The 27,338-nt window shown below is 44.0% G+C and overlaps 1 protein-coding gene across 3 annotated transcripts in view; it reads right to left on the reverse strand.

Annotated features, from left to right (window-relative positions):
* LOC142564372 (uncharacterized) overlaps positions 1-19,323 on the reverse strand; it is a 42,413-nt gene extending 23,090 nt beyond the window's left edge. Inside the window, exons 1-3 of one of the 3 annotated variants that reach the window (XM_075675356.1) lie at positions 19,176-19,323; positions 16,712-16,788; positions 9,714-9,745 (exon numbers count right to left, since the gene is read on the reverse strand). In XM_075675356.1, the coding sequence (XP_075531471.1) occupies positions 9,714-9,745; positions 16,712-16,757 (78 nt within the window). In that variant the 5' untranslated portion in view covers positions 16,758-16,788; positions 19,176-19,323. Of the gene's footprint in view, positions 1-8,586; positions 8,664-9,713; positions 9,746-15,830; positions 15,958-16,711; positions 16,789-19,175 lie in introns of those variants that run through there. The other 2 variants (XM_075675358.1, XM_075675357.1) reach the window with 2 other exon arrangements.
* Between the last annotated feature and the right edge of the window lie 8,015 nt (positions 19,324-27,338).

Here is a 27,338-nt window from a genome sequence, read left to right on the forward strand (position 1 = left end):
GCTACACGCACTCAGCAAAGTCAAGCAAGTGGTGCATACATTCATTGAAATCTCTTATAAAACAGACAGAGCAGCATATGTTTCGGCGAAAACAAGCTCAACACAACCGTCCAGACCATCAGTAAAGCATTGCATGTACCCCCGGAAGTATTAGGGATGGTTTCGCAACAGCTTCTTCGGATATCCACTTTTGCAGAACCAGGATCACGAGTCAACTTTCTTTTTGTTTTGCTCCGGTATGTTTTTGTTCTTAGGCAACAACATCCAGCCTAACATAACAAGGCACTGCTATTTGTGTTATGGTACAGATCTTGCCTATTAATTTCCTTTTCCCATCCCTGTATATCTCCATGTTTTTTTATACTTCAATACTTTGCATCCAATTCACTATGTTCCTCTCGCTTTCTCTTTGATGACCTCTGGTCGTCTACTAGCATATGATATTACACATGCAATGGTCAAATAACATGTACTTAGTTGTCAACTTTCTTGACTCCTTCACATTTAGCATTATTGCTGCCAGGTTAGACATATCATAATCGACATCATTGACGTCCTAATATTATGAAAATGGCGACCAAGGCAGGAGTGAGGGTGGTGTGCAATGCCCCTAATAAACTGAGGGGGTTGTGCAACATAGTCAACAGGGAGGCTACTGTCGCGCGCGAAAGTTGCTTTAAGAGCCATGTTCGTGGCTTCATTGATTGTACAACGCAGGTCGTCTATCAAATCCCGTTCGACGTTACTATATTGGACAAACGGGGAGGTGCATTAAGGATCACCTGCGCTAGCATGTCGCGTCACTAAAAGTAAACCCGCACAGTCACCTGGCTGCCCACTGCAACACGTGTGGTTTCACCCCGATCTTTAAGAAGTGTGAAATAATTGGCAGATATAGTGAAAATCACGCGCCGGAAATCTTTGAGGCATTTTGCAAATTCACAAGTGGCAACGCGTGCGTCAGTTCTGCGTCCCTCAGGCTTTCCACAAGAGAACTGGATTATCTCAGTGGCTGAGGCTTATACTTCTTATCCTCCTTTTTCTGTTTTTTATGTCACATTCAATGATGTTTTTATGTGCTGCTTCTGCAAATATATGCATTTGGTTGCTAGTCAACGCTCTTTCCTGTGGTCTTTACTCGCCGTCCTTTGTTGCGCTGTTCCTGTTTTTATTCTAAATATGAACCAATCAGCCCCTATCAATACACAGCTGTATTCTAACACCGACTTATACCGTCGCATTATGTAAACACTGAACAACATAACTCGCGAAAGCACTACGCAATATTATCGTTTCGTTAGTAACAAACGTAACCTTTAGGACTGCTGTATGGGGGCGAAGTGACACCGAAGGTTTGCAAGGAAGGAAAGAATGAATGAATGTATCGTGTTTATTGGCGTTTAATTTTGGTGTTTAAGGGCCGGGTATGGCCAAAGAGGGCCAGGTCCGTTGTGATGCGTTCACAATGTAGTTATGAGTTTTATGAGGCTTATGTGACGTGGCTGTAAAGGGGCCTTAAACATAGTCGTTCTGGAGTGTGTAAAATCTATCTGTAATAAGATTATGTCGGTGACAAATTACGTTTTCTATAAGCATGAAAATCCATCGTGAAAGAATGATGCAAAATAGAATGTATGTGAAATAGTAAAATTACCTGGAGCACTACTGCCTCGCCAGAGCTGTTCAAACACAAGGACCTAGAAGCATGTGCTATACGAAACAGCTATCACAGCGGCATCCTCTGAAGAGAGGAGACGCTACGAACATGTGGGGCTAATAATATGCAACACGACATCTTTCAAAAAACCTAGGACTGCGTTGGTGTCAAAGAGCGGTTCTGGGCCGAGTAACACTACAGGATGAAGGGGGATGTGATGCCAGTATGCTAGGGGAAATGTTTCTTTCTATCAGATTGGGCTGGCCGACACTCCAGTAGGACGTGGAGGACGGTCAGCCTCTCCCTGCATTTACCTCAGGTAGGAGGATCATTTTCAGTTAGTAAAAAGTTATGCGTGCCGAATGTGTGTCCTATTCTGAGACGGCAGAATAGGACATTTGTTCGCCGTGATTTTGTTGCGGAGGGCCAAGAACCTAACTGTGGCGTTATCACGTGCAGTTTGTTATTTATTTGTTCGTCCCACATGCGTTGCCAGTGGTTCCGTAGTTTCCTTCTTAGGAAAGGCTTCAGTTATGTGACAGGGACCGAAGCAGTAGGATTACCTGCAAGCAATGAAATTGATGTGGCCACCTGGTCCGCTAGAACGTTACCCTCGGTGCCCCTATGTACAAGCACTCAGCATATAATCCCATGTTGGTTAGATATATATGCTTTGCACAGGACGGAGTTGAGTTCATTTTTTACCGGATTTTTCTGGTTACCGAATGACATCAAGACGTTCACAACACTAAGGGAGTCGGTATATATAACTGATATCTGGAGTTTTGATTTCTTCATATGCTTTACAACCGACAATTGTGCGTAGGCCTCAGCTATAGAGATACTAGTTTCCGGATGCAGTACACCGGATTCCGAGAAGGATGGACTGACAGCTGCATAGGACACCCCGTCGTGTGACTTCGATGCATCTGTGTAGAACTCCGTGCAGGAGTATATGTACTGGAGTTCCCGGAAATGCATTTGGATTTCAATCTCTGGAGCAAGCTTTGTAACTTGCATGAAAGGTATATCGCATTGTATCAGCTGCCACTCCCAAAGAGGTAGCCGCTTGGCTGGTAGCATTAGGCGAAGCTCCAGGAGTGGAACATGCATTTCATCACTAAGCTCCCTCAAACGCAGCGAGAAAGGCTGTCTTACGGAGGGACGACTGCGAAAGAGCGTAGCATATATCATATCGTTAACGGTATTAAAACACGGATGTTGAGGATTAGAGTGGACTTTCAGAAAATATGTTTGGCTTAAGTATGTTCTCTGCAGATGAAGTGACCACTCATTTGATTCTACATATAAACTTTCAACGGGACTTGTTCTAAGAGCGCCCGTGGCCAGTCGGATTCCAAGATGGTAGACCGGATCTAGCATCTTTAGCGCGCTCGGTGCGGCAGAATGATAGATCACGGAACCATAGTCCAACCGTGATCGAATAAGGCTCTTGTATAGATCCATTAACATTTCCTGTCGCTGCCCCATGCTGTGTGGGATAAAACTTTCAGTAAGTTCATTGTTTGTAAGCATTTGACCTCGACATACTTCATGTGTGGAATAAAAGTTAGCTTAGAATCAAGCATGATGCCTAAGAACTTGTGTTCTTTGTTCACAGGTATTCGCTGACCATACATTTCGATACTGGTATCTGGAATGAGCCCTTTGTTTCTCGTGAAAAGTACGCAAGAACACCTATTGGGGTTCAGTTTAAATCCGTTTTCGTCTGCCCATTTGGACACTTTGTTGAAGCCTTGTTGTACTTGCCTCTCACATACTGCAAGGTTGCAGGATTTAAAACCTATCTGTATGTCGTCTACGTATATAGAATAAAAAACTCCTGGCGGTGATGAAGCACGAAGGGTGTTTATTTTCACGATAAAGAGCGTGCAGCTAAGCACACCTCCTTGAGGTACACCAGTTTCTTGTATAAAAGGTCGCCAGAATACATTGCCGATTTTAACGTGGATGGTACACTTGGACAAGTAGCTTTCTAGTATATATATAATGCCCATTTCCGATAAGTCTCGCAAGATCCTGTATCGCCACGTTGTGTCTTACACCTTTTCTGTATCGAGAAATATCAATAGAAGAACTGTTTATGTATAATAGCGTCCCGGATATTTCCTTCAATACGTATAGAATGATTTGTGGTGGAGCGCCCTTCTCTGAAGCCACACTGATAGGGATCAAGCATTTTGCTCTGTCAAGGAACTGAATGAGTTGCCGATTAATCATTTTTTCAAATACCTTACAAAGGCAACTTGTGAGGGCTATTGGGCGGTAACTTGCCACTAAGGAAGGATCTTTGCCTTGTTTCAAAATAGGGACCACAATGGCTTCTTTCCATGCAGTTGGAAGGTATCCTGCAGCCCAAATGGTGTTGAAAATTGTGAGTTATGTAACTTGGGTGTCGTTGTGTAATTTTTTGATCATTACATGCATGATTCTGTAAGATTTCGGTGCAGAGCTCTTGCATGCGCTCAAGGCAGCTCTCAACTCGGCAATACTAAAAGGACTGTTGTACGGTTCAGTCTGTGGACATTTTCTTATGAGCGGCTTACATTCTTCTATTTGTTTATATTTCAGAAAGGATTGCGAATAATGGTTTGAACTTGACACACTCTCAAAGTGCTCCCCAGCTGAGTCTGCCTGAGCTTGCAGGGTATCGCCCTGTGTATTTACCAGAGGGAGTGAATATGTTTGTCGCCCTCTAATCCTATTAACCCTGTTCCAGGCTTTGGCTTCATCTGTAAACCAGTTAACACTCGATAGAAACTTCTGCCAACTTTCCCTTCTGGCCTGTCGGCGGGTTCTCCTGCATTGGGACTTTACTTTCTTAAAGTTGATCAGATTCTCTGCAGTAGGGGAAGCGCGTAGCGGCCCCCACGCTTTGTTCTGTTTCTTACGAGTGATCCTAGATTCGTTGTTCCCCCACGGGACACGCCGTCTGCATGCCAAGCCACTTCCTTCAGATGTGCATTTAGAAGCGGCAGCTAGAATGAAGGCTGTAAAATACTGCACAGCAGCATCAATTCCTAAAGAAGACATGTCAGCCTATGAGATACATATGAGAGTTCGAAGTTTCTTCCAACTGGCCGTATCAATCTTCCACCTAGGAGCCTGTGGAGGATATTCATTTTCTTTAGATGTTCTTAGTAGTACGGAAAAGTGGTCGCTGCCGTAAGGGTTGTTGGTAACTTCCCATTCAAGTTCAGGAAGCATAGACGGGGAAACTATGCTAAGATGTATTGAAGAAAAGGCTCTGTTTGCGAGACAGCTATAAGTGGGCTCCTTCTTAGTTAGCAGGCACGCACCAGAAGAAATTAGGAAATGTAGGTGTGTGCATTGAAATCGCCAAGAACAACATTAGGTTATGGCAATTCATCTATAAAGGACTGAAATTCATGTTTGTTTAATTTGTAATGGGGGGTATGTAAAGCTAGCAAATAGTGATAACTTTGTTTAGCAGAACAACTCTAACCGCCCCTGCTTCAAGGGCCGTTCGTAGCTGTAAACGTTGACAAGCCATGCTTTTTTGAAACGCCACCCGATGAAGCGATAGCATCATCGCGATCTTTGAGAAAAGTAACATACAGTCGAAGAACGCTTGTATATTTTGGTTTTCAGTGTGTTTCCTGTAAACACAGCACTTTTGGATTGTGTTCGTGGTGAGTTCTTGTACATCAACAAGGTTTCTCAGAATACCTCTGACGTTTCACTGAATGATTTGTGTATCAATATTTAAAGAAAATTGGTGCTGTGTATACAGAAACAGAAGGGATGCATTTGATTACAGAGCTCTTTGGAGACCCTGTAACCGGTGTTTTGCCCTTTCTTAAGCGTTCGAGGGAGCCTCGCCGCTCCTTAAACGCTTGGTGCGTCGTGAGGATAGGTGTTGTTCCCATTGCCTCTTGTGAGGCGCCGGACACGCGCTCTTGCGAGCGAGAAGTTTTTCGAGAGAGCCTTTCGCAAGGCAAGACCCCTACGCCCACCAGCACGGAGGTCGATGGTGCTTGGAGTGGGATTTGGCTTTGCCGGCTGTTGCCAGCGCTGGAAGGGGCCGGGAAGGTTGAGGCAGCCTCGGCTGCGCCTACCTTCGCGGCCGCTATCGGTCCTGCGGGATCGCTGCGTGTAGCGCAGGTTGCCGCAGATAACTCTTGTGGGGCCGACAACCCAAGGGTAGCCTGGCCTGTTTGCTGGTTGGATGGAGTAGGCTTACCTACTTCCACCCTGGGGGCAGGAGCCAAATGTAGCTGCTCGCAGTACGCGGGCTCGAAAGTTGGCAATGGCCGCTGCGACGCTGCCCCCCGGCGTGCCGCACCAGCATAAGGTGTGCTGTGGAACGGTGAGCACCTCTTACGGGCTTCCTTAAGTGAAATGTTTTCCTTGACTTTGAGGGTGATTATTCCGTTTTTCTTTCTTCCAGTTTGGACAGGAGCGTGATTAAGCTGAATGGTCACCACTGCAGTTCCCACAGTGAGGTGTGTCGCTGCAGTTCTCCAAGGGATGGCCATGCACTCCACACTTTGCACAAGTTATTTGACCATGGCAGCTCTGCCAGCCATGGCCGAACATTTGGCATTGGAAACAACATCTAGGTTTTGGAATATGTGGTCGGACAGTTAGCCTAATGTATCCCGTTTCAGTGGTTTCCGGCGGAACACTAGATGCAAAGGTTAAGACGAGGTGCTTGGTCAGAATTTCTTTGTTGTCCCGTCTAAGAATATTACGCTTTACATCGGTTACATTTTGATCTTTGCACCTTTCCAGGAGTTCAGCTTCAGTCAAATCCTGAAGGTCTGTCTCTGACACAACTGCGCTTGAGCTATTCATTGATCAGTGTGTGGTACCAGAAACTGGTATGTTACCAAATGTCACCAGACTGCCTAGCCTCTCGTACTGATTTTTCTGAAGGATCTCAAGAAGAAGGCCTCCACTTGCCATTTTCCTCATCTTATAACCTGACTCTAAGGCTTCGATCAAAGATTTTGAAACTATGAATGGTGGAATGAGTCTGGCCTGTTTTGCAGCGTTCTCACTATGTACAACATGGTATTTCGGGTAGGCCTCTTTTGTGCGGGTCAAACATGTACTTAAGTCATCGGTGCGTCCCCTCTTCTGAGGGTGACGATCAAGTAGGCGGGGAAATGCGGGTGTTCCCATAGTATGTTAGTTCGTTTTCAGCAGCAATGGCGGCCACCCACCACGGAGCCCAACAAGGGGACGCTGCAGGACTTAAATCGTAAGGCTGCAGGCGCCAACCGCACATTGCCACTATAACACAATATATTACACCCAAGGGAGGGCACATGCACAAGGTTAACCCTAGCCGCCCTAGGAAATTAGGAAGTGACGGAACAGAAGAGATGATAGGACAGTAAAGGAAAGAAAATAGGCAAGAAAAAGATTGAAAAGGGGGACAGCAAAAGGCGACTGCCGATTTCCCCCACGTGGGTCAGCCTGGAGGTGCCGTCTACGTGAAGCAGATGCCGAAGAAGCGTGTCGCCTCCGCCGGGGGGCCTTAACGGTCCGAACACCCGGAATCGGCTCAACCCCCAGGATCCCCCTTTCCCCGGACACGGCTAAGCCGCGCATGGCTGCACGCGGCAGGCTCCAACCCTCGTGTGCTCGGGTACGTGGTGTCGCAACACACCAAGCGCCTGCTGACGCAGACGGCCCTCCGGCGAAGGAAGGCAAGAAGGTTGGGACGAGCACCCACTTATTTCGAGAGGCGCTGAGATTGAACGGGCCAAGGAAGTGGTTCGGGCAGACCGTCGATCGTCTGCAGATACACGGCAAGCAACGCACAATGCTTTTTCCAGCTTTGGCATGGCTCACAGCCGGTGACGTAACACCGCACGTATTGGGGCAGACCAGACCAAAAGAAGCGAACGCGCACGCTGTAGTATGTGAGTTAAAAACGCAAGTGGCCAGCCGTAAAAGTAATTTACAGTTGGCGGTGGGCAGTCGAATAGAGATGTGCTGTTATTAGAAGGAGAAGGTCATAACCATCAAGGTGAACGCTAAGGTGGTGTAACGAACAATCCTTGAGGAGGAACGTTCGGAGGGAGGCGTCACCTGGTGAACACTCGAGCTGGTCGCCAAGAACTCGTAAAGAAGTATTGCAGCATTGCTCACCGCCGATATGAAACAACTCCGGAACACAAAAAACGCAGCGGGCGAAGTCGGTATCATCCCTTGTTCGACGAAGGGGCGGGGCAAACAGTCAGCATTTAGGTGCGAGCGGCCTGTCTTGTATATTACTGATTACTCTGCTTTTGCAAGCGTAAAGCTGAGTGAGCTAGTCGGGTCCTTCAGCGAGTAGAGCCAGCAGAGTGCGTTACGATTTGTGATCACACAAAAGCGATATCCCTATGAGTATGGGCGGAACTGCCTGACAACCTTCGCAGGTGTGAAGCACTGGCGCTGAGTGATTGAATGTTGGCATTCAGCAGCTGAGAGGAGCTGGCTGGCTTAGGCTATAACGCGGTCGCGTCCATGTTGGCATTGCGCCTAAACTGCGCTTATGCTCGCGTCACTGACATCAGCTTGATTTTTTGTTTGGGCACATGGGTCGAAATGGGTGAGGATTGATGGAGAGTGGTAATCAGAGTGGTGAGCTGCGAAAAATCTGCTGCGCGAACACGGCCTCAAGAGAACGTCTGTCTGTCTCTAAAGGGCGCCGAGTATTACATAAAACTTCAGAAATTAGAGCACAGCCCAATAAAACTACGGACGTCTTTGGTGAACGACGCGAATTTTGTCCGAATCGGGTCTTACTCTAGTGGCGTTGGTTTCAAACTACGTTACCTCAGCACAGCAGCCTGGTGCGCTGCCCATTCGACTATGAACTACCCAGTGAACCAGGCAGGCGGAAAAACGATTAAATACATATACAGATATTAGCAAACACATATACATACATGCACAGATAGGTAGATAGACAGCCTGCGGAAAGTGTGTGAAGCACCCTCAGTATGCTAACGCATTAAAACTGTACCTGCAATAGACAGACACAGAATTATATGTAGCGCTAAAATAATTGTCTATATGTGCGGCTTTCCCAAAATTATCGTATTTTTTTTCTAATACAACTATGCATGGCTTGTGGAGGAATGCTCACTTTTTAATTTGCCATTTCTTCTACTTGATATATAATTTATGTTCGATCATCCTTTTGTTTGTAAATACTGGACTGGTAGATGCCTTATTGAGCAGTTGCGTGAACATAGGTGCAAGGTCGGAAACAGCTAAGATAGGTGCACATGAGTGCATGTTCTGTAACTCGGCCTACCGGCACGTGTAGCTGCACCATTTGGTCTGAATTGAGTTCAGTTATTCACAAACACGGGGACAAAAGTATCCAGATTAAACTACAGGCAGCACATGCGTCCGGAAGTGATACATTACCTTATCAGAAGAAAGAGCCGAAGTTTTCAGGAGGCCAGACGTATGGACGGCGATTGTAACATGATATTGATCTCATTGTCTGCATGCTATTGCATCTTTTTGTCGTATCTGCAGACTAATTTGACTCTTTACTTTCGCCCATGTCATCCTTACTATATATATTTCTTCGTTTTATTGCTCATTTTAAATTTTTACACAATGAATAATAAAACCTTAGTACCTGGTCTATGGTTGTACTCTCAATGCTCTCATTTTGCTTTCGCGACGTAAACTCATGAGTGGAGTGTGGTTGTATCATTTTATCTTGATAATATGTCCTCACATTTGCATACTTGTACTTGTGGAGTGCACATGTGTATATAAATATCAACATTGGTAAAGCACTATGTCATCTCGAGATACTGATATCTTAGCTATTATCACCGAGACTCTAAAGGCACAGCCGTCACATCTATCATTGAATTTTAGTAGACAATTTTGGACGTATACCCTACATTCCAATCTATAGAATGTGATTATTGAGACATTTCACATTTCACTTCGTATAACTTCTCTACATGCATTTAAGAGAATAAAATCGCGCTTAACGGCCTCTACTTGGCACCATGCGTGTCACACAATTTTGCTAGAGTATAATTACCTGTTTTACTGTTTGGATAAGAGTGCCTGTGCCTGAAAGTAAAAAAAATGCATGAATTTTAAGGAAACAACGATGACAGCTAGTTGTCGAGGGTAAAGATTGAGCGAGACATAAGGAGGAGTAAGGTGAATTATAGGTGTCCTTTTTAGTTTGGATCAACGATTCTTCAATCTCAGACCCATTATTGTTTACAGTTCGTGTGCAAATTGAGGTGCACGTGGTCATGCAGGTTTAAGTACATTTCTTCAATACAATATCATTAAATAGTTTACCAGAACAACCAAAGCTGGACATACAGAAGTAATTGATTGCTATATTTACTGTAGGAGGGGGGTGAGAGTGTTTTAAATATGCCTCTCCTTGCGTAAGTGTCTTCATGATATCGAAGACATCAGGCCTGCAAACGCCTGTTGAAGTTGACTTTGACAAGACACTCATCTATTAGCACAACTTTCTAGCTGCTGAGCAAGGCAATCGCTAAAGCGGTTGAAGGGCCCTTGAAAGATGAACTCAAGAGCATGAACAACACTGCGACTGCTAAGTTGCCAGACTACCCTCGACGTGACAGTACGTACATGATAAATACTTCATAAGCAAGCAGAGAAACTGCTCTGGATTAGATACGGCTGTGGAATGCTGTTGGAAATGTGCGTGGCTTCCGCCCCACCAAGGCAAAGGATAGCTTATTTGCGTGCTGTTTGTATATAATAAATGCCTAACTAGGCCTCAGCAGATGCCACAAAAATTAATGACGTCACGGCTGGTTGGCGCAAGAAGTTCAAGGCGGCGTGGCCATCAGTCTATAATTCTTGCACCATTTCTGGCTAACAAGGCCTCTCCTCAAATTAAGATGGGCGTTTTTTGGTATTGAAGCGTTTATTTACTAATACAGATGAAATATTTTTTCTCGTTAGTGTACCTTTGAAGGGCTTGCAAGGCTCTCGAAAAACTGATGACATTGCGTATGGTCTGTTAACAGATTCTGCAACTATTTGTACGGGTAATAAATTCATGCTTATTTCTTGCGCCCGCCTTTTCGTGAGCCTTTTTCTACTCGTGAGCGGTTGCTCACGAACCCTGCCTTGAAGAAATCCACTTGAAATATATATATATATATATATATATATATATATATATATATATATATATATATATATCCATGTGTGCATGATCGTGCACCTTTCACAGCCTGGGCGCAACGAGATCCTTTTCGGCTACCCCAACACGTTTTCAAGACCAATATATAACGCACCGCCGATCGCCAACCATTGTGCTACAATTGTGGAAAACCAGGACACGTTTTCCGCTTCTGCCCTCATCGACAGCCTTGTTACCATGCAAATTTACCTGCCGCTACGCGCCGTCAGCTTGATGAAAGCGGTTGTGCCTTGCACGACAACATTACAGGACGGCAAGCAAGCTCCTCTGATATCCAGTCACGGTCGCCGTCTCTAACCCGTTTTTCATCGCTGAACCACCGCAGTTTGTGACGAGGTGGGAAGGAAGACAGCCAGTCCGCGGCGGGAAATTGACAGCAGCGACCTCCGGGGGGGGGGGTTGCACGTAATCGAATGGCCAAAAAGTCCCCAGTATTGCCAAATGCACAGCACATCGATGACCTATCAGAGCAGAACACCTACAAAATTATGATTGCCGCCCTCCCTGTAATCGTAGCTGGGCACGTGGTAATGGCCTTAGTTGGCGCTGGCGCCGACTTTTCATAATGAGTGAGTCCGTGGCGGACAAACTTAAGAAGGTGAAAACGCAATGGACGGGTCCTTCCATTCGAAATGCCGGAGGTCAGCTGATGATGCCTACAGGCATATGTGCGGCAAGATTCACGAAGGGGAATATAGATTTTTTCGCTATACCTTCGTTATTTCACAACAGTGTTGCAAACAGCTCATACTAGGTATGGACTCTTTGCCGAAATATGGACTGTAGTCAACATAAGTTACGGCGTAGTTATTTGTTCCACATCTAAAGAAACGACAACCCATAGCGCAAAACCGGAACGCAAATCTTTGCATGCCGCCAAAGACGACGTCTTCACACCGCCCCTATCATGCAGTCTTGTTCCAGTTATTTCTAACGCACAATACAATGAACACTGAGTAGCCGAACAAATAACGGCACTTTTCTTTTGTCAAGGCATTGCCATTACTCGTGGCATTGTCAGCTTAACAGAGGGACGGGCTGATATGCTGCTGACAGAGTTCACCAACGAATGCCACCACATAAGTAAAGGCACCTCAGTAGCATACCTTGATGATATCGGGAACGTTCGACAGTGTTTCGCTGGCCAAGAGGAAGCGATGGCTTATATGGCCCGTCCTGTACCCGTCGTCGACGTTCGTCCAAATTTACCGCCGAACGATAGACAAAAGCTTCTAGAATGGCTTGACCAATTTAAGGATTGTTTCTCGTCTACGTCTCGAATTAGCCTAACGCCGCTAACTAAGCACCGAATTATCACGGAGGAAACTGCGAGACCCATTAGATTAAATCAGTACCTTGTGGCTCAAGAAGAACGCGAGCAATACAACAGCAGGTCCGGAAAATGGCGCAAAATTGATGGAGACGTTAGCAAACGACGGAGCTTTGTGATGACTTTGTCGCACTCAGACGACCACGTATGAAGCCCGAGTTGCTCCTAAGTAGCTTGGTCAGGGGCGATATGATGGCGGTAAAATTGCCAATGAAGCGTTTGAAGCAGGAACACAGACCGATGACACTGCGCAATTCTTTGACGAACGTTGGCTTAGGGAATTCGCCGACTGCACAAAATTTGGCTGGATCGGAGAGAATGCCATCCTTGGATGCGACATAACCTAGAATTGTCAGCTGCCGAGCAGCAAATCGGCAGTTCTGCGTGTATGCATGATATAAGGTTAATCATGGCGCATATGCGGGCTATACTGCAAAACTATTCAAACAAAAAGGTTAATGATACCAGGTATTACGTGCTTGACTAAATTATTTCTCAGAATTTACAAAATGGCTGCCTACAAACAAATTTCATGAGACATAACATTTGCAGCGCATGCTTTCTTATTTTAAATCTTCAAGCGGAAAATAATGTGACTGTTCCAACGTGAAAGTGACGTAATTTTACTGCCGATGCTCTTCACGGCCAGTGTAGTGCGATGTTATTAGTGGCCCTACGCTGCGTGTTAAAGCATTTCAGGGTGCCAGACATTTTGGCGTACCTCTGTACGTCGCGTCCACGTTAGTTAAACTCGCGTATACTTAGCACACCGTCCGAAGAGATCAAGCCCAACGCTAAACCGCGCGATCGTAGTCAGTGCTTCGCGAGTCGGGTGTAACTGCGAATTTTTTTGTGCTACTTCTAATTAGATTGTTAGAAATATTGACCTTCTAACTTCTATAATGACGACATATGTGTTAAAACCACAATTTGGAAACGGTTTCGAAACAGCAATTTAATTCCTTGTGGCACGCAATCTTTCGAGTCGCTCTTTTTGTTCACTCATTCAATAGAAAGCTTATCAATGTTTGAAACAGCAATAGTGACTCACTATTCGCTTGTAAGCAGCTAAAGTGCTGCTCTCAAGTATGGGCGTAAAATGAATATTAGTACGCCCTTGTAATGGCTAATATTGGTCATATACATTACAAGTGAAATTCCTTCGAGGCGGCTGCTATGTTCAAGGAATGTTCATGCTGACCTGGCGCTGCTAATGCATATCTTCGCTGCGATATCGGATTATTTAATTGAGTTAGACTGTTTGGTAGACTCTAGACTGTAGGTGGACTGTGAGGTAGACTGTGAGTAGAATTGAGGTATTTAATTGTTTACCGCGGTCGCAAATATTCGTGGAGTTATACGCAATGTTCACCTCTACAGAAGGAATTTCGCGGCAATACAAATACCTCAGCTTAGCAAAGCAGGGGAATCACCGAGTCAGGTGTGCAGTACGTTTAGTTCCTTTTCATCATAATTAGGACCGACACGACTGCGACGCAATAACAGACACAGGGTTACGTTATCTTAAAGTTGTTAATGCGCTTTCCTTTAAACGGCGGCAAAAAATTGACGACGCAAGAGGTGGTGCTTCTCAACATATTCAAATTTATTTTCTTGAATGAAATCTAACATAGCACTGACATATCTGCTGTAAGTATGGGCGCTATAACATAAAACTATTCCAAACTTTTCTATTCCAATTCTGCAATCAGCCCACCGCGATTGGTCAAAAACTTTTTAGGACCACCACCACTTCACCTGTTTTTCACGCGATGACACGAAAACTGCGATAGCTTCCCATCTGATCTGACGTGTACACACTGATTATGCATAAGTTGACCGAACAAAGCAACAATAGGTATTTCTGATTCGATGCCTTTTTGCCATTAGCCCTGGTCTATTGGTCAAAAGTTTTCGGGCGGAACCCACTTCACCTGCCTCTCACGCGACGTCACAAAACCGCAAGAACTCACTGCATCAAAGTGACGTGTACGCGTTAAAGATGCATTATTATGCCGAACAAAACTGAATTTCTTCTGAATAGCCGCAGGCTGCCCCGTTGCAAAAGGAATAAAAGATTGCTGCCGCCGATCGCTCAGGCACTAGCTACGCGCATCTGCCGGAGAGTATAGGTTTGTTTCCATACAATAAAACTTTTTTCCTGGCTGTGTAACGTTTGTGAGCACTTTCGGTACGTTTATGACCTCACCCAGTAAACTCTTCTTTGCTGAGGATCCTTTTTAGAGGCATTCTTAAGATTCAGTTGCCTGCGGCCGCGATTCTAGACAAGCCACCGCAAGCTAACTAAGGGAAAGCGGACCAATCGCAAGCGCCAGCACCACCGTCTTCATCCGGTTATTCATATTCAATGCAGTGGCTCGGCCCCATTGAATCCCTCTCCACTTGAGCGTGCTCCTCGCTACTTGTGAGCCAATTAGACAAGACTGGCCGCTCAGTGCAGGCAATGTTATTCGTTTTTCAAGCAAACAAAACTGACCTCCTATGATCGAGGAGAGCGTTTGATTGGTCTGTTCAGACAGCCCTGCGGGTGACCGCCCGATTCTTGCGTCGGTGTTTACGCGAATCTGATGTCAGGAGATTGAAATGAAAACACATTGGAATAGTTTTACGTTATAGGGCCCTAGGATGATTGTGAAGGTATTTGCTTAATGCTTAGAGTTAATATAATTTAAGCAGCGCAAAAAATCGGCAGATTTCAACCATTACTTTGCCTTTGAGCTCATTTGCTGCGAGAGCAGCGTTTTCACACAGTGAAGACCACCATTGTATTTTCACTTGACTAGATTTTTTTTCGAATTCATTTGCGCTCATACAAGATGGGACACTGGCAGTTTTAAAGCGGTTTGTTAGAAGGGAGGTAGAAGGTCGCGAAAATTTTATAAACTGACGTTATAATTAAAGAACAAAAATGTCAGAAAATAAAAAAAAATTAGTTATATATGCGGTTTCGTACCGAATGAATGACGTGGACTACGTACAAGTTATGACTTCTTGTTATTTAAGATGTACACCAATTTCTTTCTGTATCATACATGTTATAAAATTCAAACTATGTACACTGAGAGACCAGCAGTCTCAGACACCCTACATATGTGGGCTAGATTTACATATTCCTTCGTGGACCAATTTTTGGTGCTAGGTTTGTTATAGGCATTTCAACATTTCAATATATAGATACATTTAATCGAGATCAAATTAGGGCATGATGCCAATTTTCTATTCTTCTGTCTGCTTTCAAAGTGATGTACCGTCATAGTCAGTGCAACAAATTTTCCAAATTGGTGTAAAGCAGTCACTTTTTTTTTTCAGTGCAAATGGCACAACGCCCAAGTACGTATTTGCCTGAAATGGCTACAGTATGACATTTACGAAGACCTTCAAATTTGATGTTTCTTCAAAACATTCGAGTTTCAGGCTTTTCTGTAAATTATTATTTAAGCCGCAGGCAGGCAAATGCTTCTTTAAAGGCTTATTGCTTCTCAGGCTCGATAATTCTTTCTGAAGGTCCCACCTATGAATCACTTATCTCCAAGCCAAAGCGTGTACTACAGTTTACGTTAAATTAAAATTGGAGAAACGAATGCATTTATCACTGTTGTTTTACTTACCATATTAGCAGAGTTGGAAGGTTAACCTACATTTCGAAATACGCACACTCTGCAGCCTGTGTAGCAATATTATTCTTTTTGCCTATGCCGATTTGTCCCACTTCGTGTTCGTAGTAGATAGGAGAACCTTGAAGATAAGCAATTTATGTGACTTTTATACCTCATGTTGCTGACATATATTTAGGTGTAAAGCACCGGCAATATGTACGGGGCTGCCAGTAATAATTTTCCTCTGCTTGATATATTTCAGAAACACAAATGAAACAAATTAGAGAGTTGAAAACAGTGAACGTCATGTAGAAAATATTTGAATGGCGCGTGAGAATAAGAATAAGTAACTTGTTAAAATGTAGAAAACGCTTGAGGCAGCGAGGAATTCATGAACGCAAAAGACTTGGTTATGTGTAACATAGCAAGAATATAACCTAACAAGAAAGCAAACAACTGGTCATTCTGACAAACTGTTTCCGGATTACGTGGGCAGGAACATTAACACAAATGATGAATATGGTAAACAGAACCGACTACAGCGCGAAATTGAATGTACAACATAAATCCTCCCTGTTAGGAAAACGATAACCACTTGCATACTCGGCGCTCAGCGAATTGCATAACAAAGATGGAATGGCTGGCGTAAAAACTGCAGGATGGTACGTTTCCGCAAAATGGGTAGTTTTTGCATAAATTTCTTATTCTACTACCACATTTGACAAATGCGTCCACTTACTGAACTCCACGTTCCATGGAATTCAGTGGCAGCAATGGTGGCCACGGATTCTTTAGACTATATTTAATCTTCTGTGAAAACAATAAACTGGTAAATGCAGTGAAAGAGGTCATCAGAAAATGAAAGAAAGATGCACTCCTATGAAATAACTTACCAAGAGAAGTGAAGGTGACGAAGAAGAAGCAGCTGAGGAACATCATCTTCCTCGCAGTCAGTAAAAATTCCGTGCTTCTGAAAGAAAACAGCAGAAACTTGGTTGGTTTATTCTCATTTTCGAAATAAATATTGAATTTCTTAACGTTGTCGATTCCACACGCCCCTGAAGATAACATTCTCAATGACGCTTGAAGCAAAAAGTGCAATGATCAACATTTGAGTTGAAAGTGGGTGAGACGAAACACCTGAGATGAGCATGGATGAAAGGGCACACCTTCCGCGCTGGTGCGCCGGGTAGTCCGTCAGGAGAGAGGGCATCGCCGCAACGCTACGTCATGCTCGCTCTCACATTGGGAAGCCGGCTCACTCTCTCTCTCACCCCCACTGGGCTTTGGCGCTGCGACTTTGGTGGCCGCGCTACGTCCTCGGTCTCTCGTCGCGCAAGACGCTCGTGACATACGGTGTTAGCACCACAGGCTGCTTGCTCGACTGCGCAGCACGTACCGCCATGGTACATTACTAGCATTAGGAAACTTGAAGGACGGCTCAGCAGCTTCCAATTGGACATTAATGCTTTAGCTTTCACAGCTGAAAGGAGTGCTTAGGTGTACTCGGATTTCTATTTTTTAGTTTTTACCGTTGCTTAAGCAGTTACTATTATGACTGACTGTAAAGTGGTGCGTACTCATTGAACTAGTCAATTGCTAAAAAGCAAGATCTGCAAAGCAAAATTAGAAGTTCAAGATACAATATATTTTCTTTTCTATAATAAAGAGCTAAATAATTTGTTTCATGTGGTAAATTGAGGTCACGAGTAAAAATTTCTGAATTACTAAGCAAATAGGGTGGTAATTATTCTAGGTACTGCAATGCAACTGGACGCTCTGATTTCACAAGACATTTTACATGCCTGGTCGCACGGAAAGACCTGGAATGTTATAATAACGCTGCAGGAGTCGCTATTATTTTGCATGATATGCGTGGCTGAGCACCACCATGGGAAAATGTGGCAGGCTCAGTGAATTTGGCGAAGTGTACACTTGTGTTCCGATGTTGGCCAAGTATGATCACGTGATTAAATATTTTTAAGCAACATTGCAATGGGGCTCACCACTTCTTCAATCATGCACACTTATCAACCATCTCAAAACTGATACATTATCGGCTTTGATTTGTGTTTTGATATGAATGTGAGTTCACCTATATTGCATTTGAATCCTTAGGGTGCTTCACTCAGTTATCGGTCGCGTTCTATTTCTCTAATTATCTATCTATATATTTACGTTTGCATCTATGCATGTTTTGTATCTAACTGTTTTCCCGCCTAGCTGCGTCACTGGGTGGTCCTTGGTCGAATGGGTAGCAAATAGTGGTGCCGTGCTGCCTAACAGGGATTGAAAGCAAAAATCGGACCAAATTGGGTCATTGTGGTTTACATATGTTCCGCTATTCAACAAACCTCTTTCACGGCGAGAAGGGTCAATGTAGACGTGGTACTGCGTAGTTACCCCTGTACTAAGAAACACTTTTACCCCACCTGAGTGCACAGCGTACATGCCACAATATCTGTGCCGGCCTTCAATGAACCTTTTTTATGTCTTCTTTCATTGGGTAAGTGCCAGTAGGTGTGGGCAGCTCTTCAATGAACGTCTTTGACGCCAATTGGGTAACTAGGTATGTGCCTTTGAGATTGTGCCGAACATTTATACGATGCTCAGCGGAATGAAACCCATGCCACAAGGATTCATTATGAATAGCAACCCGACGCATTAACAGGCTGCGCCACAGATGTGCCGCTTTTCATTCAACGCCTTTCATGCCAACACTTTAGCAAACTATCCCATGAATACACTGGGTCTGTGCTACTCTTCAGTGAACCTCTCACGAAGTTGGCTCAACATGTGCCACTGAGAGTGCGGCAAGTTAGGCAAAGCTTCTCCGCGTTCGAAGCCACCGGCAAGCCACGCTTCTCGGCTCAAAGGCCATGCTTACATCTTGGCAGTGCAAAGGGATGGCGAAGCTTGTACAGAAAGAAGCGCGAGAGAGGAGCCTTGTTGCGGCGAGACGCGTTTCTCAGCGTTCGGCTCGCATCGACGCGGCCTGCAGTTCGGAGGATACGCACAGGCTTTGCAATGGTGGGGCTATGTGGCACCGAGTGTTCTTAGAGTAGAACTCAACAGGAATTCCGCTAGATGACAGACTTCATATGTAACTCTTTTTTGATGGTGGCAATATGTTCTATGCTATAGTTATTCAATGCTAAACGCTTTACCGTGCATAATCATCGTGAAATTGGTTACGTCGAGTTTTCTTGCATTTCACTCAAAATTTGATGCCACCACTGTCGTCGAGGTCAAACCCGCCTGCTTAACCTCAGCAGAGCAAACCCACAGCAATTAAGCTCAAGCTGCGGGATCTCTAGGTCCTAAGAGAGTTTTCTGCAAGAAAAAATAAGTACTTACTAGTCGCGCATCAGAAGACAGGAATACGACTTGTAAATTGGTGCCAAGCGGCGTTGTTTAATACCCAGTCGAGGAATGCAAATTCGGCAGTGCAGATGGGAGAGGTTGTTGCCAAAAAAGCGCTTACCAAATTGAAGAAGCTGTCAAACTACAACGACGGCTAAAAGACAATGATAATGAGTACATTTTACCCGCAACACTGTTGAAAAGACGTGCGGGGTATGATGTATGAGCAAATTAGAGCAGTGTTGCTGCATTCGCTCTCGAGCGTCACATCCCGTGCTGACGTCACAAAACACAGAGCGAGACCTCTGCTGACTGCCCATATGTGGCTTTAAGCAACAACATTAGGCAGCGACGCCGCAGCCAGGCTTCAAACAGCAGGCACGACGGCGTGGCGGTGCATGTTAGCACAAAAATATCTAGACTTTAACGTACTAGAACAACATTCTAATCATGACGTATCCTGTAGTGGAGAATGTGGATCAATTTTGACTACCTGGGGCTCTTTACTTGCACCCAATGCATGCCACACACGCGTTTTCGCGTTTTGCCTCCACCGAAATGCTGCCGCCGCGGCCGAAATTTGATTCCGCGACCTGGTGCTTAGCAGGGCAATGATATGACTGATGAACAAAATAGCCTACATGTAATGTTACTCATCCTATATTCAAGAAAACATTTACAGCAAGCGGTGACAGATGCACTCAACGTATTTTAGTAGGTAACTGGCATCAAACGTATACGTGAATCATCGACTGTTTCCTTTTCCACTAACATTTCAAGGCAGCATTGGCGTAGCCGGTCGCCGCGGTGGTGGTCGTAGTGGTAACAGTAGCGGTAATATTAATGTTAATACGTCAGGCCGTAACTGCAAATGCCGTTCACTGCGAAAAACCCCGGCATAGTCTGCCAACCCCCACCACCTCGGATTCCATCCAGGACAGAGTAACGTTTTATCTCTTTCTAGGGGCATCCTGTTCGAGGCAAGGCCTACTTGAAAACACCCTACTTGAGTAATCGGAAGCGAAGGGGCTCCCAGGATTCGATGAACATAAGTCCAAGCCAGGCTGCACAGCAAGCACCTCGTGAGTGGCACTACTCTCGCAACCGCTTCAAGAAAGGCGAACCCCAGATTACAGTGTCTTGAAAGGCTCCGTAAGCCAACTTGATTTCTTGTGACACAGCACGGAAATAATAACCGTAGAGATACACAAGTATTACACTGGCAGGTGCGAGGTCTCATCCACAATCTCAATTTCTATATAAAAAACTTCTACACGAATACAATTCAAAGGTGCTTCGCGTTCAGGGGATATACGTAAACCAACACAAAGAAACTTTCTCGGGCATACGCAATTTTCCGAAAAGACTGTGACGACGCGCTCGCTACGTCGTGTGGCGTTGCAACAATAGTACACAAAGGCGTTGCTTGTCTGCAGTTACTTCTCCTAACTCCCCTTGAGGAAGTTCAAATCCGAGCAGTGTCTTTCAGAAGTTGCTCACCATAAGTTCGGTACACATCCCTCCGAATCATCAACACCCCGGAACAGACTTTCCAATCTTTATCGTCCAACATCCTGAACCATATATTGCTATTGGAGGTATCAATGCACATAGCACTCTGTAGGATGACTCTGGTTGTGATGCGAGACGGCGCATCAGTGAAATATTTCTCTTCTCCACAGGTGCTTGCTTGCTGAGAAGTAAAAAGCTCACATTCTACAACGTGACAAATAAAACCTAGTCTATAGTTGCGAGGCGATATTATGCACCTGATGCATCATCAACTCGCCCGGCAAACCAGCATTGTTCCGCCTGTGAGGAATCCTTTCTTTCCAGGGTTTAGAAGCGTCGGCTTCCAGCGCTTTGATAGTGGCAGACTATCGATTGTGATGTCTCCTCTATATGGATTTCCAAACAAGCTTCTGAAACTAATGTACGTTCACACTTACTCGAACTCTAGGCGAGCTACTCTTGTGCAGAAGCTTGCACGGACGCTTACGAATTTCTTACTGGCGTTGTTTACTCAGCTTTACGACACTGTTCTTTAGTGTCTGGTGCATTAAATCTGCACAAAAGTAACAGCGGAAACATGCACAATGCTCTCGGCAGTTAGGCAGATAAAGCTAGTAAATCTTACAAAAGCAATTGTGTTCACAGACTCCTTGAGCGTCATTAGAGCTGCATTGAGTCTACGAAAAGAAAAGAATACAGGTTTTAAGTAGCTGTATAGCTCGATATGCTCAGCTTACATTGGCAATCAAGTCATCATATTATGCTGAGTAGCTAGTCATAGAGGCATAAAAGGCAGTGATGCTGTAAACGAAAGTGCCCCGTCAGTAGAAAATTCATACACAAACAAAGCTATCCCTCCGACACAACGAAAACATTTCTTGCGCCTTGAGTTGCGGAAATATTTGCAAAGGGAAATGGATGACCGAGAAAACGTTCGTAGGCTAAGGATACGACATACCCATGGAACGCATTCGTACCTCCTTAATAGAAGCGATCCTCCCACTTGTCATAGCTCTGGCAATATCCTTGTATATTTTTCCGTGTTCTTGTCCAGTGCCCTGAACAAGAAGCCCAGCGTAAAAGCTCTTATATTTCATATATTGTGAGCACATTCCTCTTCACACAGCATTCGTTCTGAACAATCCACCGAGGTCGCTCAGCGTCTATAGCGTTGCGCTGCTAAGTACGAGGTTGCGGGATCAAATCCGGGTTCCAGCGGCCACATTTTAGTTGCGGCGAAATGCATAAACGTCGCTGTCCAGTGCATTGGGGGCACGTTAATGACCCCTGGTGCTCATGATTAGCCCCGAGTCACAACCACGATTTGATGCTTCCCAATCAAATCGTGGTACTCGCACGTAAAACGACAGAAATAATTTTTTTCTGAACCTGGAGCCACTTTCGATCCTAAAACAGTGTAAAATCTTTTGGCAGACGTAAAAACCGTACAAATGATCTGGCCCGGTTATCTGGTCGCAGGCTGAGGCTGCGGTGCAAAAAGAATTAATAGCACGTGCCTCGCATACCTTGATTTCAAGGACCCTCTTGAGGCACTAGTGCTATTGTATACGTTTTATTTTATCAGCTTTTCGCAACGGAACTTTTATGTTAATAGCTCGCACCATAAGTCAGGGTCATGCTTTTATTTCTCACATATTTTTCGCAGTTTAAAGCGATTGTTTTAAGCCTTTTTAGAACCACCTCACATTTATCCTTTTCAGCTCATTGTCTGTTCCATTCATATATACATTGAGAACCTATCACCATATGTCGTGGCGCTCTTTGGCTCTATCTGGCCATTGAGCAAACAAAAATTACATATTATTATTAATTTAGCGGGGCAGTCTCCTTAGGTAAGGATGCCAATTCAATCGCAGCTCCGCGGTGTTCCCAATTCAAGCTGACATTTCTGTACGCGTCTGTAAAAATCGTGAATATATGGCGAAGTATAATGTGTGTTTAAGATGGGCCCAAGAACTATGGATAATGCCATGCCGCAATTGTACATTATCGGCGTTTGGCTCATTTTTGTGAAAGTCAGCCATGTGATGCTTTGAAAAGGCGCTTACATATATTGACACGATAGCCACTCAGCTCATCACAAGGCAGAAGCGAAATATTGGCTTTATTTTCTGAACTGCAAAGGCATGTGTCCCCATATGTCATTACCATAAAGCCTAATCACATCTCTGTAAGTAGACGTCCACAAGAGTCCATTTTGTAAGAAGTCTTCCCACCCAACGCACGGATCATGATTTGCGGTCAAATCTTAAGGCTATTGACTTGAAACATTTAGAGCATTTATAATTGAAGAAACACCGATGATAATGCATGCTTTATCAGAAGCAACGTCTCCTCCGTTAATCACACTTATGGTGAAACAGTATAATGAACCATGATTGCTTATTCTGCCATTCCCATCACTTAAGAGTCAAATCACACGCTAATGACATGTCAGAGTGAATTAGTGGGCGCGTAAAGGTCTCAGTGCAATTGCGAGCTATATTACTCGCAATATATCTCTAAGTATGTACACACTATGTACCTGGAAGACGTTCACTTGTGCTAACTTCGTGAACTTTTCAAGCTGCACTATACCTCGCATGTGCAGCAATGTAGCAGTAACAAATTTTCACAACTCCCTACTGAAACCTAATTGCTTATTCTGTGAATCCCATCACTAAAGAATCAACTCACGCGCTAATGACATGTCAGAGTGAATTGATGGATGCATAAAGATATCGGTGGTATTGCGAGCTATATTGCTCATAATATATCTCGGAACATGTACACAACATGTACCTAGAAAATGTTCACTCGCGCTAAGTTTTAGAACTTTTCAAGCTGCACTATATCTTGCATGTGCCGCAGTGTAGCAGTAGCGCCATTTTCAGAAATCCCTACTTGACTTAGTATGTTTTGAGGTTACTTCCGACAAAAATGTAAATTTAGCCGATTTTACTGGAGAAACCATCGCATTTCAGGCCATAATACGTCCGCCCACTCAGTGACAAAACGGAATTTAAAAAAGAGCAAGGGCAGCCCTCCTTCTGTTTCTGTTTCTTTTTTTTCTGGTCCGTTTATTGCGCAATGTGCCCACATCTTTCACGGCCTGAAATTGTTCAATATGAACCGACTAGCGAGCAGCTCGTACTACTGAGAAAGGATTCGGTGACGCTTGCACAAGTATGTAGCAACACTGGGGAACTGTCAAACGGTCTCCGAACGATATAAATGTTGGTCTTAGCGGGTACTAGCATTCAAACCGAAATGCTATACTATTGTGCATCTTACAGGAGCAAGGCCGAAGGGCACAGCTCTGTATTGTACCTTTCTAACCGCCAGCGTACGCGGGGTCTCAGGTACTAATAGTACATTAGGTATGCGTGACAAAGTGCGTTCATGTTTAAATTATGGGGTTTTACGTGACAAAACCACTTTCTCATTATGAGGCACGCCGGAGCGGAGGACTCCGGAAATTTCGACCACCTGGGGTTCTTTAAGGTGCACCTAAATCTAAGCACACGGGTGTTTTCGCATTTCGCCCCTATCCAAATGTGGCCGCCGTGGCCGGGAATCGATCCCGGGACATCGCGCTCACCAGCCCAACACCATAGCCACTGAGCAACCACGGCGGGTTAAAGTGCGTTCATGTTAACTATAATAATGCTTCTTAATGGAGACTATACTTACAGAGTTTATTGTTAGTGCGAACATTTTTTGTAAACAGCAAACAAATGTTATTTAAACTACACCAAAACAAATGAATCATATGCCGAGGCGGAGTCATCCGAAAAAAAAAGTTTGTGAATGCTGGCCATTCGTTCAATTGTGGCATGATAAACATTTGAATTACTGACTTTATGGTACATTTTTACGTTCACGAGTGTCTGCAAACTGTCACGAAGGTCCACTTCAGCGTTTCTATTGGTAAAAATAGCGTGTATGATAAAATACGCGGATAAATATTATTCGTTACTTTTGCCTGATCATGCGTGCGGCCCCGCGAAACGCGGCTGTCTGTCCAATCCGCGTGTGACGTAAAATGATGCGTGACATAAAGTTGCCGTCGCACATCGCGATGCTCCTGATCTTATTCCGCTTGGCTCCAAGAACCTTTTACGATTAGCTGTATATTCGCTTCGGAGACCTTTGCGATGCTGTATAGCGAATATTCACTTCACTGCACGTCAAAAAAGTCATCAATTCAACGCTGTGAAGTCGCGTTGAATACAATGACATATAGCCATAACGTACAGTCAGGAACCTCATGGCCGCACCTTTACAAGCCTAGAACTTAGTTCAGTTTGCGGAATTAGCGGAGGATTGCACCGCTGAGTTCAGATTCCACCTTCTCGAGTTACACGCAACCATTGCAATATCACTGGAACAGATAATGGTCACAAAATTCAACTAATACGTCCTCGGTAAGGTTTTCCACCTTTACCTTACGTTGATCTTTGAAAATGGCGAATCTTAGAAAGAAATTGGCAAGGAAAGATCAGTAACTACAAAGTATAAATCTTTGGACCATCCATGTATTGTTGACCAGCTAGAAACATTTGAATCGAGCAACCGCAACAATGCGCAGAGAGAGCGTGATTATCGTCCTACTTGAAATAAAACGGAACGTTGCAATAATGAACGACTGCGGTGAAGAATGCTGCTCCCACTAATCTAGACTTGCACTCCCAATCATGTTGTTGCTCGCCGCTATTTGCGAGGGCTCAAACAATAATAATTTACGCCTTATTATTTACGCCTTATCATCAGCATAGAGCAAACAATTACAGTGCGTGATGAAATTAGTTAGATCCTTAATATAAATTAAAACCAAAGTGGGCCCAAAATGGACCCTTGAGGTGTTCCCGATATAAGTCATTATTTGCTTTGAGTAAGTCCCGGAAATATTGACAATATGGTTTCTATTATGGAGGTAACTACGGATTAGTAACAAAGCAGCACCAGATATTCCCATTGCTACTAATTTTAGAAAGAATATGTGCTGATTTATAGTGCCAAAGGCTTTAGATAGTTCAACAAAAATAGAGCCAGCATAGCTACCTTTATGAATAGTTTTCTTTAGATAATCTGTGAGAAATATTAGAGCGAGATCTGTAGAATATCCTGATCGAAAACAAAACTGATAACGCGTAAACACTATTAAATTTGCTGAATAATTTGTTAGGCGTTTCTTATTTATTATTATTTTACTGAAAAATGGCAGCACACCGATGGGTTGGTTGTTGGTTAATAATGAACGCTCTCCCTGTTTTAATACTGGGGTAACTTTGGCACGCTTTGGTTCACGAGGGAACGTCCCTGTTTTAAATATTAAACTAATAACATCCGCAAGGATATTAAATATTGGACAAGCGACTAATTTTATGACATGGCCTAATATCGTCAGCACCGGCACTTGTGGCTTTTACATTATTGATACAGAGACGACTTCATCAGGAGTGGTAGGAAACATGTAAAAAGATTGTGGGAGGCATGTCAATTGATAATGAAAAAGCTTGTCTGAAGCCAAGTTGTTCGAGAAAAAGAAGTCACTGAAGACATCTGATATGTCACGAGGGTTTGAATATTCATTGCAACAGTGGATTATTCTAGTTACGGTTTCCTGCTTGCTGTTTCCATTTAGGAAATAATTTACTATTTTTCAATTTTTATCAGAGTTGTTCCCGCACTCCAATATTTTCTGTTCAAACTAGCTTCCTTTTGGTATTTTCAGCTGTGCGCAGATATGGTTGTACCAGCAGTCGCGAGGGCTTTCTTCCTTCGCGACTACTGTATCAGTGTGGGACTGTGTTTTTTGCTTCCAAAACACCCATCTTCTCGAGTACAATTATTGGCATGGTAAAAAAAGAAAAAAAAGCACTAAGATGACTAGTCAACAACATCTAGTAATCTGCTTGAGGCTCAATTCTGCTATTTAAAGTCATCACAGCATCATTATGTTGATAATGTTCCCACCCTGCGCTGCACACAAACCGACTAGGCCGTTACACAACTTTATCAAGATGTAATTAATGTCGTTCTTTAAGGTACCAGATAGAATAAAGAGACGATGGACTGGCAAAGTTTGTCCTTGATTTTTCCGTGACTTCGTATAATTGAACCTAAAATAGTCGGGCTCCTCAGTTTCCCTAATTTCCTCTTTCTTTCAAGGATGACAGTAGTGATTAGGCAGGTCACACGAATTATACAAGTGCAATTTGAAATTCGGTACATATGCGAACCGTTCAAAGAGGTAGAAGAAGGCTTCGTAACATAAAGTTTTTACAACAAGAATTTTTTTGTTGTGGCCGGCTGCCCCACTCTCTGCAGAAAAAAAATATTTTGTTCTTTCCCCCGGCGCAGTGAAGTTCTTATATGACGCAAGTATAGGTGCAGTAACACGTGATATTCTTCGCACACACCACGGGAATCGTCATTTAAATATGTCTGTCGACTGACCGTCGACAGCTCGCTACTTACAACGACTTTACATATTCTATGTTCCTGTGAACGCCGGAATCAACAATAGCAAATTGAATTCGGGCAGGTTTTCCAATATTTCAGACAGCCTCAGATGCAAGTTAGACGACAGAAACTGAGTGTCCATGGAGCCGTGTATAGTGTCAATTATTGCCGCAAAAC

Source organism: Dermacentor variabilis, chromosome 11 (genome assembly GCF_050947875.1).
Source record: "Dermacentor variabilis isolate Ectoservices chromosome 11, ASM5094787v1, whole genome shotgun sequence".
Classification (NCBI taxonomy): Eukaryota; Metazoa; Arthropoda; class Arachnida; order Ixodida; family Ixodidae; genus Dermacentor; species Dermacentor variabilis.